This window comes from Garra rufa, chromosome 1, assembly GCF_049309525.1.
Source record: "Garra rufa chromosome 1, GarRuf1.0, whole genome shotgun sequence".
NCBI lineage: Eukaryota > Metazoa > Chordata > Actinopteri > Cypriniformes > Cyprinidae > Garra > Garra rufa.
The window spans coordinates 36,825,183-36,839,685 of record NC_133361.1 but is presented as its reverse complement, the minus strand read 5'-3'; the positions used below and the strand labels follow the sequence as shown (position 1 = coordinate 36,839,685).

The 14,503-nt window shown below is 33.6% G+C and overlaps 1 protein-coding gene across 1 annotated transcript in view; it reads right to left on the bottom strand.

Annotated features, from left to right (window-relative positions):
• thraa (thyroid hormone receptor alpha a) overlaps positions 1 to 14,503 on the bottom strand; it is a 67,486-nt gene that overhangs the window by 26,524 nt on the left and 26,459 nt on the right. The window contains exon 2 of the mRNA XM_073839621.1: positions 8,400 to 8,614. Within this exon, the coding sequence (XP_073695722.1) occupies positions 8,400 to 8,449 (50 nt within the window). The 5' untranslated portion in view covers positions 8,450 to 8,614. The remainder of the gene's footprint in view (positions 1 to 8,399; positions 8,615 to 14,503) is intronic.

Here is a 14,503-nt window from a genome sequence, read left to right as displayed (position 1 = left end):
AACTGTTATTTGGATACATTACTACTACTAATAAATACTATTAATAATAATAACAACATAAATAACAACAACAACAACAATAATAATAATAATAATAATAATAAATACTAAAAATATTACTATTATTATTCCACTAAAATTGTTATTCTAATACATTAATAATAATAAATTCTAAAATGATTGTTATTATTATTATTATTAAATAACAACAACAATAATACTTTTTGAGTTTATTATATTTATTATAATATGTATTAATATATACTGTTTTAGAATAACAATATGAGTGGCATATTACATTCATATTTTTAAATACAATTTTTTTATAATAACAAAATAATAAAATAATGACAAAAATATTTATGATGGTGATTATTATTATAACTGTATATTTTCATTCACCACATTTATTATTATTATTATAGCACAACAAATTGAGTAAAAAGTTTTATTAACATAAATATGATAATGTTAAAAGTACAAAGATATAGTCACAGTTTTGTTTAACTAGAGACCTTAAAACAGTGAAAAATTGTAAAAATGTCAAAAAAAAAACACTGATTTGATCATAATAATATTTTGCTAGCTTTCCTAGCAAATGCATGTAAATATACAGTGGAAGTCAATCCAAAATAATTTAAAAAAGTAAAATAAATTAATAAATAAACAAATAAATAAATGTATTCATTCATTTAAAACATGTTTTATGATTTTGACTAGGGCTGCACGATATTGGGAAAACATGCGATATGCGATATTGTTGTTGAATATTGCGATAACGATATTTCTTGCGATATAACATTTCCCTAGAGAAATGCCTTTTAATAGTAAAATAAACAGGTAATAGATATTTGTCTGTCATCTGAATTAAATCTAATTCAGGCAAAAAAAAAAACTATGTCAAGTAAGTTGCAAACACTTAGACTTTAAAACACTATGAATGACTTAAAACCTCAGCAGATATTCTGATTTCTGGTTTGCTGTTACCATAGACCTGCAAACACAAAATGAATTGTTTTCAAACATTACTTTTTATTTACAAGTAACATACACTCAAGAGCATCTTTTAAACAAAATATTTCCTTGCCTGTTTTTTTTTTAATAAAAATAAATATTAATAAACAAATTAAATAATAAAAAAATACTATTAAACAAAAAGTTTACTATTAAACTTCAAAATTGTAGTGGACCGCGCATTCCAGGGCCCAGTTTATGGCGAGGGCCCCTCCCTGGCCACAATAGTGGACAAAGATTTGCTACATTTTGATTGGATCTTGGTGGACTAATATAAGCAAACTGTCCAACGCCATCAGATAAGGATGCCAGGACAACTGCCAGACACCTCTTAGAGGGCAAGAAGATCATCTTTGGTACAAAAACCAGGGAAGGACAGAACTTCCTATTGGTCAAGACGCAGTTTCTGCCCTCCACCCACCTTGAGACTGTTTCCTAAGGTTGGTCCTGTGACGGTCATAAAAATTCCTTAGGATCTCCAGACGCAGCAGCAGTGGGTGAAACAAAGAGAGATCACAAAGATCCATCCAAATCCATTCATAACTATGTCTTCAAACCTTGAACTGATGCGAACCATAACACACACATCTTATACTTATTCAGAGAAATAAGTATTCTCACTGACAGCGATGTGTAGTGCAACATCTTACATAACCTCAGCTGTTAAGGGACAAATGAATGCATGCATGACAGTTCAATCTTTTCCCATCATGTTTGGACTTAATGTGTTCATTACATGACCAAATGTTTTCTGATTGTGTTTTGGAAAGTGAGAAATGCACCAGTAAAACATTATTGACACTTTTCTAACTTTGTGTTTGGACTATGCAAATGACTTCCACAAGAGGAAAGAAGGGTGGGCTACCCCATGTCCCCCCGCTCTGATGGAACCAGCCAATCACAGCATGGAAATGGAGAAGCACCAAGTTGCAATCTCCTCCTCATCGGAAAGGTATAAAGGTACCTTTCTAAAAGACACTCCTTGTACTGAGTCTGAGGCCCGGCAGGGTGAGACACTAACAGAGCACTAACAAAGTACTGAGTCTGAGTCCCGTCGGGGAAAGACATAACAGTTACACCATTTCTGAGTCTGCGGCCTGCGAAGGAAGAGACACTAACAGAGCAACAAAGTTCTGAGTCTGAGCCCTAGCAGGGTGAGACGCTAACAGATACACCCTCGTTCTGAGTCTGAGTCCCGTAGGGGAAGGGACACTAACAGAGCAACAAAGTTCTGAGTCTCCGGCAGAGAAACACATCTTCTCCCATCCGTTGAGACGCTAACAGATACCTCCGTTCTGAGTCTGAGGCACGCAAGGGTAAGACAATAGCAGATACTACAACTTTCTGAGCCTACTGTCCAGAGAGACAGAAACAGACGCTCCATGCTTCGAGTCTCCAGCTTTGAGGCAGCAGCAGATACGACCACGTTCTGTCTGTGAGGAAAGAGATATTTTCCACGTTCAGAGTCTTCGTCCAGCGAGGCAACAACAGATGCAGCACGTCCTGAGTCTCCATCCGAGAGAGACAAAGCGGATTGACCAAGTTCTGAGTCTCTAGCCCAGAGAGGCAGAAGACCAACAGACATTTGCAACAAGGTTAAGTTCCAGCGAGCAAACCTTCACTTCAGGTACCTTTGCTTGCGTGTTCCAAGCTAAGGGACTTCAGCACCTACACCAGGGCCACATCTGCGTGCTCCAGATCTTAGGACCCTTTGGTGCTCCAGGAGATCAGCATCCTACAGCGCTTCATGCTCAAGGCTGTCGAAACGGATTCCTGCTCCTTTTCCCACTGACTGCTCCCAACCAGTGGAAGAATTCACCGCCATCGGACTGCTCAATCAACCACAGAGAACGTAAATATCACTTCCAAACCTCTTCCAGAGACCTTGGCATTGTTGTGTACTATCAGTATATGATCTTTCTAATTTACATTAGATATTGTATAGCTGATTGCCGTTGATAACAAATAATAGCTCATTTATTTGTTTGATGCATAATAAGGTTCTTCACCTTATTTGTTTCAGAGTAGCAACAGTTTATCTTTCCATAAGATAACATAGCTATGACATAGTAACACCCAACTGAATCACATTTTATGCATCTTATGCACTTTATTCCTTTTGCATTTATGGTATTCATTTAATAGTTGATTACTCTTGTCTATCTTTTGTTAATAAATTTATTTTATTACACTTGTGTCGTCCTTGTGTTGATAATACAGTGAGAGGTTCTACAAGTTAGATATTCCACCAATCTTTCTTATGTGATGTACTCATAACCGCACATTAAGTGACATGTGATCCAAGAATCATAACGTCATCGGTGATACGAGTACCCATCACTACACTATTTCGCCTTCCTAGTGGGCGAAAGCAGAACTCACTACATAATTGGCGTTCCTAGGTGGGCCAAGTTAAAATGAGTTGAGTCTCCTGTAAAATTCACTACAAAATGTTAGGAGCATCAAAAAAAAAAAAAATGAAGAGCACCCAATTTCTTTTTAGTAATGCACCAATCTTGATTCTTCATGGCTGATTCTGATTGCTGATGTTTTACAAGAAAATGGGCTGATTCTGAAAGCCTTGTTTAAATATATTTATTTTACTGCCTAAGCAAGGGAAAAGAATGAATGAAAATATGAGTACATGAACAAGAAGTTTATTTTCTCTATTATAGGTAGCCATTAGAGACAACCTCTGCATTTTTAAAGAATCTACAGTATAAATAACAAAAAATAAAGGACACAGTTCTTTCTTAGTTGTGTAGACAATAAATGCAGCCATAATCACAGTAGGCTACTCTTTCAATATTCAAAGTGCAAATAGAGACAGATTTTTTCAAGCAGGATACAGAGTTATAGACAACTACAAATCGTGTCCCCAGTGGAAATTACACCCCTGCGTGAGTGGAACTCTGGCGCTGAGTTATCATCTGATGTGAATGTATGCGGCGTTGTACAGTAGCCTATATTGAGACTGAGGTGTCAGAATAAACAGACTGTGCATGCTGCAAGACGAAATATAGGATATTTCTTCAAAAGCCGATTGAGGAGACCTTATAAGTGTCCACAATAAAAAATCGTCATATCACACACCTCTAATTGCAATCTAGCTTGTGCAGATCCGGAACAGAGATTAGTTGAGAAAAAAAAACAAAAAACGGCCGGTTTCTAGTTGAGCGGAGCGCAGTGTCAGAGAAAGGGGGTGATTGACGGCTAATATCTCACATTTTCATTAAAGGTAATATTATAAATATTAAGTTTAAATGGTTGTAATGTTGGAGAGAACAGCGAACCTGTCACTGCATCAGCTCACAGCAGTCTGTGAAAAGTTTAGTGAAGAAATGAAACCAATTAAATATCATTTATCGCAACTCTCTGCGATACCAATATCACGTATACTGTTATCGCGATAACGATAATTATTCGATATATCGTGCATCCCTAATTTTGACCATTTTAAATCATAGAAAATATATATATTCCAAGATTTGCTGATTTGCATATTGCATATTTTTAACATACATCTAGTTAGAAAATCAATAAAACAAAAAAAACGGTAACACTTTACAATAAGGTTCATTACTTAAAAACATTAGTTAACATGAATTAATAATAAACTGCACTTATACATCACTTACTAATCTTTGTTCATGTTAATTTCAACATTTACTAATACATTATTAAAGTCTTGTTAACATTAGTTAATGCAGTGTGAACTAACATGAACAAACAATGAACTACTGTATTTTCGTTAACTAGCGTTAAAGAAGATTAGTAAATACATTAACAAATGTATTGCTCATGGTTAGTACATGTTAGTTAGTACATTAACTAATGTTTAATTAATGAACCTTATTGTAAAGTGTTACCAAAAAAAAACATACACCCCATTTTTTATTATTACCATGTACTGCATTTCTCTGAGCAGGAACAAGTCAAAAACGCGAGTTTCTATCCTCTTGAATCTCGTGGCTAAAGCTACACGTGAGCGCATGACACATCAAAGCAAAATCCATGTCAAAGTCCCGCTTCCTCCTTTTTAATTCCCGCACATGCTTTCGAGGAGAGAGGAGGCGCTGAGAGATGAGCGCGCGCACACTCAAAGCGCATAAGCCTTTAAACGCTCACTCACGCGCACTTTCTCCTAATCAAATTACAGAGGCGTAATTAAATGGCGGGTCAAGGCGAGGTAGGGCGCAGGACAAATCTGCCTTTCAGGGAACCATTTGAAACTTCTCTAGCTGCATAACAATCCCACAACTGACCCACAGGGTCCTGAATCTGAGTGTGAGAGTGTGTGTGCGCTGCTGTGCATGCAGTAACTCAACGTCTGGGGGGAGGGCGCGACCATGAGGCAGCACATGTGAGAGACACGTGCTTGGATGCTTCAAACACAGACACACACACTGCCTCAATGACACACACTGGTCACAGACAATCCACCGACTGTCGTAATGATTCAGTGTCCTGAATTGTCCCTTGCTGCACAGTGGCCCCATCTGGCTTCTGTACCTCTCTCTCTGTCTCTCTCTCTCTCTCTCTCTCTCTCTCTCTCTCTCCTGCACTATAATCTCACTCTCTATTTGTCTTATTCCATATCTAATCTCATCATCTAATCGTAAAACACTTCACACACTTGGATGAATCATCGAGCACTCTGGATTACAATTGCACTCGGTTAGGTGATGTTGAAGATTTCTTGCGTATGTTTGCTGTAATGACTCTTTTATATCTGTTGAAATGTTAAATTAATGCTTATATTTGATTTTATCATACACTCGAGTCTGATTGATCGGTCAAAGCATTGAGTGGCTAAATATGTTTGTATAATAATGCTTCACTGTATTATTGACCATCGTTCCTGGAAGCCAATCTAGTTTTATGTCTCTCTTATCACTTGGCGGCCGCTTTCATATCATATAATAAAATAATTTCAACTCAAATCAGTAATTTATGATCATTTAATTTTTTATTTAGTAAGTTGCAAATGTGACAATAAGTGAAAACACTTCTGTTTTGATTCATTTTATAATTACTGACATTACCATAATTATAATCATTATCATTAAAAACATGATTTATTTACTTACACTTTATTTTTATATATTTATTTATTAGCACTTTAGTATATTATCAAACAATAAATAAAATTTGTATTATTTTTTCATCCAAATTGTTATTCTGATACACTGATAATAATAATAATAATAATAATAATAATAATAATAATATAACAATACATATAATAAATTCTGAAAACTGTTATTATTAATAATAATAATAGTTTTTAGTTTATTATATTATAATATTTATTATTATTAAGAATGTGTCAGGTCACAAATTTGCTTGATAATTTATCTAACAAAAAGAAAAAATACAATACAATAATAACCATAATAATAGTTTTGAGTTTATTATAATATTTATAATAATTATTATTATTATTATTATTAATAATTATTATTAATTATTATTATGTGCCGGAATAACATGAGTGGAAAGTTTTATTATATGAATTTGAAAAAAGTGTCACAAATTTGCTTGATTATTTATTTTACAAAAAATAAATAACATTATTATTATCATTATTATTATTATTTCCACTCAGACTGTTATTCTGAATGATGTAGTAATAACAACAACAACAATAATAATAATAATAATAATAAATAAATATAATAATAATAATAATTATTATTATTATTATTATGTGTCGGAATAACAATATGAGTGGAAAGTTTTATTATATGAATTTAAAAAAGGTCACAAATTATTTATTTAACAAAAAATATTATTATTATTATTCTCCACTCACACTGTTATTCTGATAACAATATAACAAATTTTGTAATAACAATAATAACAACAACAACAACAATAATAATAATCATAGTTTTGAGTTCTATTTATTATAACATGTATTATTATTATTAATGTGTCGGAACAACAATATGAGTGGAAAGTTTTGTTATATGAATTAAAAAAAAGGTCTCAAATTAGCTTGCTCATTTATCAAACAAAAATAAATAAATACAATTATTACTACTACTATTATTAATCCACTCAAATTATTCTGATACATGAATAATAATACTAATAATAATACATTCTAGAATTATGATCATGATTATTATTACCATTAATAATAATTATATAAATAACAATAATAACAAATACTACAATTTATTATTATTATTATTATTATTTCACTCAAATTGTTATTCTTATACATTAATAATAATAATAATAATAATAATAATAATAATAACAAATATTAAAAATATTATGATTATTACTATTACTATTGTGTTATTATTTTTATTAACAACAACATCATCAACAACAACAACAATAATAGTTTTGAGTTTATTATATTTATTACAATATTTATTATTATTATGAATGTGTTGGAATAATATTAGTGGAACGTTTTATTATATGACTTGACAAATTAGCCTGCTTATTTATGAAACAAAAATAAATACAATTATTATTATTATTATTACTATTATTTTCCACTCAAACTGTTTTTCTGATACATTAAAAATAATAATAATAACAATAATATTAACAGTAATAAAAATGTGAAACATTAATAATAATAATAATAATTTTTTTAATTTATTATATTCATTCTAATATGTAATGTCAAAATAACAATATGACTAGAAAGAAAGTCACAAAAAAGGTCACAAATTTGCTTGATTATCTAAAGAATTGTTCAAAATTATTTATTATTAAGTGTGTAAATTGTAAGTTTAGTATTCTGGATTATGTAGAGTCAACTCTTCATTATTGCACAACATACTTCACCGAGTATATTTATCAAAACACCGCTAAAAAAACAAACATAAAATTATATATTATATTAATATTTTTTAATAATATTAATAATTTTTAATAAAGCACCTTTTGTCAGTGCAGAATTGAATACAACTGTTAAAATGACTAAATAATAAATAACTCCGGAAAAAAATATCTAAGCCATAAATGATATTGGCTATTGAAGGAACTAAAACTTCTGTTATTCAATCAAGCAGATCTGGTCATCTTAAACCGGCCAAATATCAGCATATTAGTCAATCAAGTTAGACAGCTCATCCAAAATGTCAATTCTGTCATCATTTACTCACCCTAATGAAATTTCAAATCTGTTAAACATTTGTTGTTTGTGTTTAACAATGTAAATGTTTAACCAAACAGTTTTTAGTTACCAATTGAGTTTCATTGTATGGACAGAAAAAACATTGAGACATTTCTCAACTATCTTCTTTTACATTCCACAGAAGAAAGAAAGTAATACATGAGGGTGAATAATGCTGACAGAATTGTTATTTTTGGCAGAGCTACCGCTTTAAGAGCTGACATATTTCAGGTTAACTCACCGTGTCTCATCTCCCTCTGGCAGGTTAAGCTCCTGCTCTTTGTGTTCCATTCACCTTGATTCCATCCAGCGGCCAATCACACGAGACTGAGGCGGACCCGACCCTCACGGCTTCGCTCAGCATACGCAGGCTCACTATCAGTCAGCCGCTATAGGACGGCTCATGATGACAAACCCCTGTGTGTGTTTCTGGCTCCGGATCAAATATCTTTATACCTGTTTAAAAGACAAACACAATTCATATTGAATTAGCATGAAGAGAGTGAATTTCTCTAATTGAATCACCTACATAAAACATCCTCACTGCTCGCGTCCTCTAGAGGCTGCACCAAACTTCATTCGTGAAGCAGCTGTGACTCCGTTTCAACACACGGTGGTGCACATGCGCACGAGATCATGGCGTCTGAACTCTTGCCCCCCGAGCTCAGGCCAAGCTGCTCTCATTAGAGGGAAAAGGCCAACTGATAAATGCACATCCCTCATGCCTGTGTGTTATTTTTCCGTCCTTGCGCTGAAGCTGATATGGCTTCACTGTGCAAGGTCAATAACTCTGCCGTTTCCAAGGTAACTACTCGGCCTCTATCTAATTATAGGAAAGATGAACTGGGTTATTCCATAATGGCTGACCTCAGTGTTTAATAATTCAGCAGATCATTGCATCTTGGGATTAATGTACTCATTTTTTTTTAAAGATTGTAGAGATTTAGTTTGTCGAGGATGTCACACTTTCTGCTCTTTGCCTCTGCACTGGCATGCATTATCACCTGCGTGTCACACCTTAGGATCTCACATTCTTAAACGGCCAATAAAACTACCTAAATATGAATATCAGTGTGATATATGTGTTATATCATTGTTGGGGGAAGTTACTTTTAAAAGTAATGCATTACAATATTGAGTTACTCCCTAAAAACTAACTAAAAGTACCCTAAAAGTAACTAATTACGTTAATTAGTTACTTTTTTAACTTTTTAAATCTGGACAGGGCTTGCTTGTTTATTTTTAATATAAAAAGTTCTATTTTTGGCAAATGTAAAAGCCTTTTCACGCCAAAAGTCTCAGGCTTAGAAAAAGTAAATTCACATCTGTATAGTAGACTGCAGAAAAATTAAAAAAGCCAACTCTTCAGCAAAAAAAAAAAAAAAAAAGGAAAACAAATGTTAGATTATCTTGATTAATTTTTGCTTATTAGTATGGATGAATTGGATCATCGAAGGTTGGCAGCAAAAACATTGGTTAATAAATTGTGATTATATACATAAAGGATATTTGTATTATTTAACACTTAATTATTGCAGGTTTGTGTTGAATTTCACTGTTTTTATTCATTCTGAGGAATATTGTATCTGTTTTTTTAGTGAGTGAGAATATTGTTTTGCATGTTCACATTTATTCTAGAACTAAAGTAACATGTTATTCACAATTTTTCTCAACATGGGGACAGGAGAGCTTTTAATCAATAAAAAGTTTAATGAAAGTTTGATAAAATTTATTTATCAAAGGGAAAAAGTAACTAGCTTTACTTATTTGAAAAGGTAACTCGATTAAACTGTCAATTAAAAAGTAATGTGTTACTTCACTAGTTACTTGGAAAAAGTCATATTATTATGTATATGATTGCACCCCTGAACACAAACACAATGACCTGCTGAATTGTTTATTTTATAGATTCTGGCTTCTGATTGGTCAATCTTCAATTTAGTAAACAGTAAATGTTGCTTTTTTAAATTAACTATTATTTATTATTTTATTAACTATTATTTAGAGTTATTAGTGTCTAATAACTCTTTTTGCAAATTAAAATGTTTTTTGCTTTCTGACAATACAAACTACACATTATGATTATGACTCAATATTTTAGACAGTTTAATTAGAATAACAAAAATTTTTATTACTAATGACTTTAGTTAGTCGACGAGAAGAGGCTTGGTCGACCAAAATATTTTAAGACGCTTAGTCGCAAAAAAAATAAATAAAGGCAATGTAGGCAATTAAAGGCTCATTATTAAGATAAAAAATAAAATGTCCTGGCTCTTCCAAGCTTTATAATGGCAGTGAATGGCTGTTGAGATTTAAAGTCCAATAAAGTGTATCCATCCATCATAAGGCCTTCTGAAGGGAATCAATGCGTTTTTGTAAGAAAAATATTAATTTTTAAAACTTTAGAAACCGTAATCTCTAGCTTCCGCTAACTGTTGTACACACGTTCATGAGAAAGTGGCGTTCCAGCAGATGACGTAGGATGTAGGCATAGTGTAAGCTCTTTGAAAATTTTGACAGCAAATTTTTTTTTTGTCTTAGTCACATTTCAGTCATTTGAATTGTTTCAGTCTATATTATAGTCTATAATATTTAGTCTAGTTTTAGTAGACTGAATCTACACTAGATTTAGTCGGCTAAAATCTAATGTGTTTAGTTACAAACTCCAGTCCAATATACCAATATACATTTGATATTAAGGTGTTATCATGATAGACAAGGATTTAACACAACATGCCTTTATATTAAAATTAATTGAAACCACTTCTCATAAAGAAAAAAGAACATAGGCTTGTTTTCAATTAAATATCAATGGTTATAAAGACTAATTATGCATTCTTTATAAAAACTTGTTTACCACATTCTTCATTCTTTCAATCAGACATATGGGCAATTAAAGTAATCCAGTCAAGAGCAGTGAGTGATTTTCTATCTTTCTTTTGTTGCTTGATTAACATCAATGCCACAGACAATAGCAACTACGTTAGGCTGCTGTCCTTTTAAAACCAAATGCACGGATGCAATGTACTGACACATGTCCGTTATTCTCCCAACCATTTACATTCACATAAGATGTAACCGAGTGTGTTTACGTGAATACTCATCAAAACAGACAATTCAACATCATTTTGTGTGTATTCCTCTGTTTGTGAAATGCGAAAGAGTACTCTTGCGATGTGTGCGCTCTGAAAACTGGACCGAATTGAGTTTTTTTTTTCGTCTGCTCTTCACTTTCTCCCAAATATTGACATTTCTAAAAGTTTCATGAGACGTGCAGCAAATGTATGCTAGCTTATGTCCCAATGAATAGATCATTAGGCTATGTTACAGTTCAAATGTATGCATCTACACTCTTGAAAATAAAGGTGCTTCACGATGACATAGAAGAACCCTGTTTGTCTAAACGGTTCCATAAAGAACCTTCAACATCTGAAGATCCTTTCTGTTTCGCAAAAGGTTCTTTGTGGCAAAAGAAGGTTCTTCAGATTATAAAAAGGTAAGAAAGAGATGGTTCTGTAAAGAACCTTTGACTGAATGGTTCTTTGTGGAACCAAAAATAGTTCTTGTATGGCATCGCTGTGAAGAACCTTTTAAAGCACCTTTATTTTTAAGAGTGTATCCTCCTAACCACGCAGCAGATTTGTTCTGAATGAATCTCTTCCCAAATCATCCCTCCCTAACATTTTCATCTCGTTTTTAATTGTTAGAAAAGACTTCATTTGTTTAATAGATTTTCATCATAGTTTTTGTCATTTAAAACTATTTTTATTTTGTTATTGTCTCATTTTCATCGAAAATTATTACGAAAAATTATTTGTCAACGAAATGAACACTGGTACGACAGTGAAGCTAGAGACTGTGGTTCATAAAGTTTTAAATATAGATATTTTTCATACACAAACACATCAATTTCACTGAGAAGAACTTCATTAACCCTCAGAGCCATGTGGAGCACTTTTTATTATGGATGGATGCACTTTATTGGACTTCAAAATCTCACAACCCATTCACTGCCATTATAAAGCTTGAAAGAGCCAATACAACTCTGATTGTATCTGAAAAAAGAAAGTCATATACACCTAGCATGGCTTGAGGGTGAGTAAATCATGTGGTAATTTTCATTTTTTGGGTGAACTATCCCTTCAACTAGTTGCTTATTAGCAGGCATTTTGGCTGCTTATTAGTACTTATAAAGCACATATTAATACCTTATTCTGCATTACCATATTTTAGATCCCTTAATCCTACCCCATACCTAAACGACTACCTTACTAACTATTAAAAAGCAGCAAATTAAGAGTTTACTAAGGCAAAAGTCATAGTTAATAGTTAGTTAATAGTGAGAATTGGTCCCCAAACTAACAACGAAACTCGCAATATAAACTCGCAAATCTGGTTGTAGGACATATAGTTTTTTTTTAAGCAATTACACGCATGTTGTAAGGAATCAAAGTATCAACCTGAACAAATATTAACTGATTTTATTCAACAAGCTACTGTAGTTCGACTTTTCCCATTCAATAGTTCTGGTCAATAGCTTCTATTGCTACTCTAATGGAACAATCTGATTGTGTGTGTGTGTGTGTGTGTGTGTGTGTGTGTGTGTGTGTGTGTGTGTGTGTGTGTGTGTGTGTGTGTGTGTGTGTGTGTGTGTGTGTGTGTGTGTGTGTGTGTGTGTGTGTATTTAGACAGGCATTGCAGCAGCCTTGGCTATAGCTGCATACATAACCTTCCCTGAGGAAATCTATTCTTTAAATCTAATTCAACCATAGAGCCTTGAACACCCTATGAACATTCAGAAACAACAAAGAAAAAACTAAAGCAAAAGAAACTGCGGCAGTATTTCAGATGCCCACAATGTCCTAACTCAATCGGCTAAATGGCTATTTGTAAAACCAGTGACAAATGAGGTAGACCGAAAGCAGCTTCAATTGTGTTGCTTTCTGAATCTATTCAAGTACAGACAGAGGACATACATTTGTATACAGCACATGCACACAGTCCATATGGCTAAAACAGATTTTGGCAGAAGAGGACTCATGGGATGCCAAGAAAATGACTGGATTTGCAAAGCAAAATTGACCTCTTTCATTTCCTCCCTGGCGAAGTGGACCTCTCGCCCCGTTTTCCATCTCTCATTTATTTTCAATGGGGATATAAACCCAGCTGAAACAGGAAACCAGCATCGTGTGTTTAGAATTAAATAACAGAAAGCCAAACAAGTGCCTTGAGAGATGAATCTGTATCTTTCACTATACAGTATTGTGGGTATTAGTCAGGAAATGCATGTCTGGGCAGAATGTCTATAGCTACAGTAGTTGAAAAGCTAAAACCATGTCAGCAAAGTAGCAGACTTGTCAAATACACTTAAATAAAATGTTTTTAACTCTCTACTTCATGTTTTAAAACACTTAGCCATTAGAAAAGCAAAGTCAAACACACTGACTGAGACACTCGGTATCTCCCTCTCAAAAGTCAAGGACGAACGTTGGCTGAGTCTTGCACTATAGTTGATTGCTAATTTAGGGTGACCATACGTCCTCTTTTACTCGGACATGTCCTCCTTTACCCGGACATGTCCTCCTTTTTGGCTATAAAATTATGTCCGGGGGGATTTTGTAAAATATCATAAAATGTCCGGGTTTTTTTACCTCATTTCACTGACCGTCATTAATTCAACACTTTAAATGCAGCCACTGCCCACCGGCATTATTCTGAGGTACCTGTCTGGTGATGTGAAAGACCCAGTTGTCAAAACAAAACAAACAAGGAGCTGCGCTGCAAGAGATGTGTGTCACTATCATGCCGAAACGCAAATGTAGTTTCACAGACGAATTGCAAAAAAATACCCGATGTTCATTTGTGGTCGTGATAAATGGGAAGCATTGTGCACCATCTGCACCTATGCTGCCCTCCAAAGGCAAAGTGCAGTAACTACACCAACACTGAAACAGAGAAAAATGCCTTTAAAGTTTTTAGGCCAGCTAGTCAAAAATGTTGACACTCTTGTTTCTCGGAAACACTCCCGTTTCTTTGGGACAAAATTGATCAGGAGACTTTGCCACAAGACAAAACAGTTTTCATAAAGTCCATTTTAAGCCTCAATTTTTACCAAATGCGTAGTTACTGCACTTTGCCTTTGGAGGGCAGTATGTGCATCCTGGGGAGGGTGTCCTCTTTTTGGATTCTCAGAATATGGTCACCCTAGCTAATTGTAACTCTAAACACACAAAACGATGCTTTCATCTTGATTTTTTCCCTATGCAAGAAAAGACAGTCACAAAAGTCGTTAATGGCCCACTGACACTTAGTATAAAATGTACAGTTATCTTGAGGTCAGGTTTA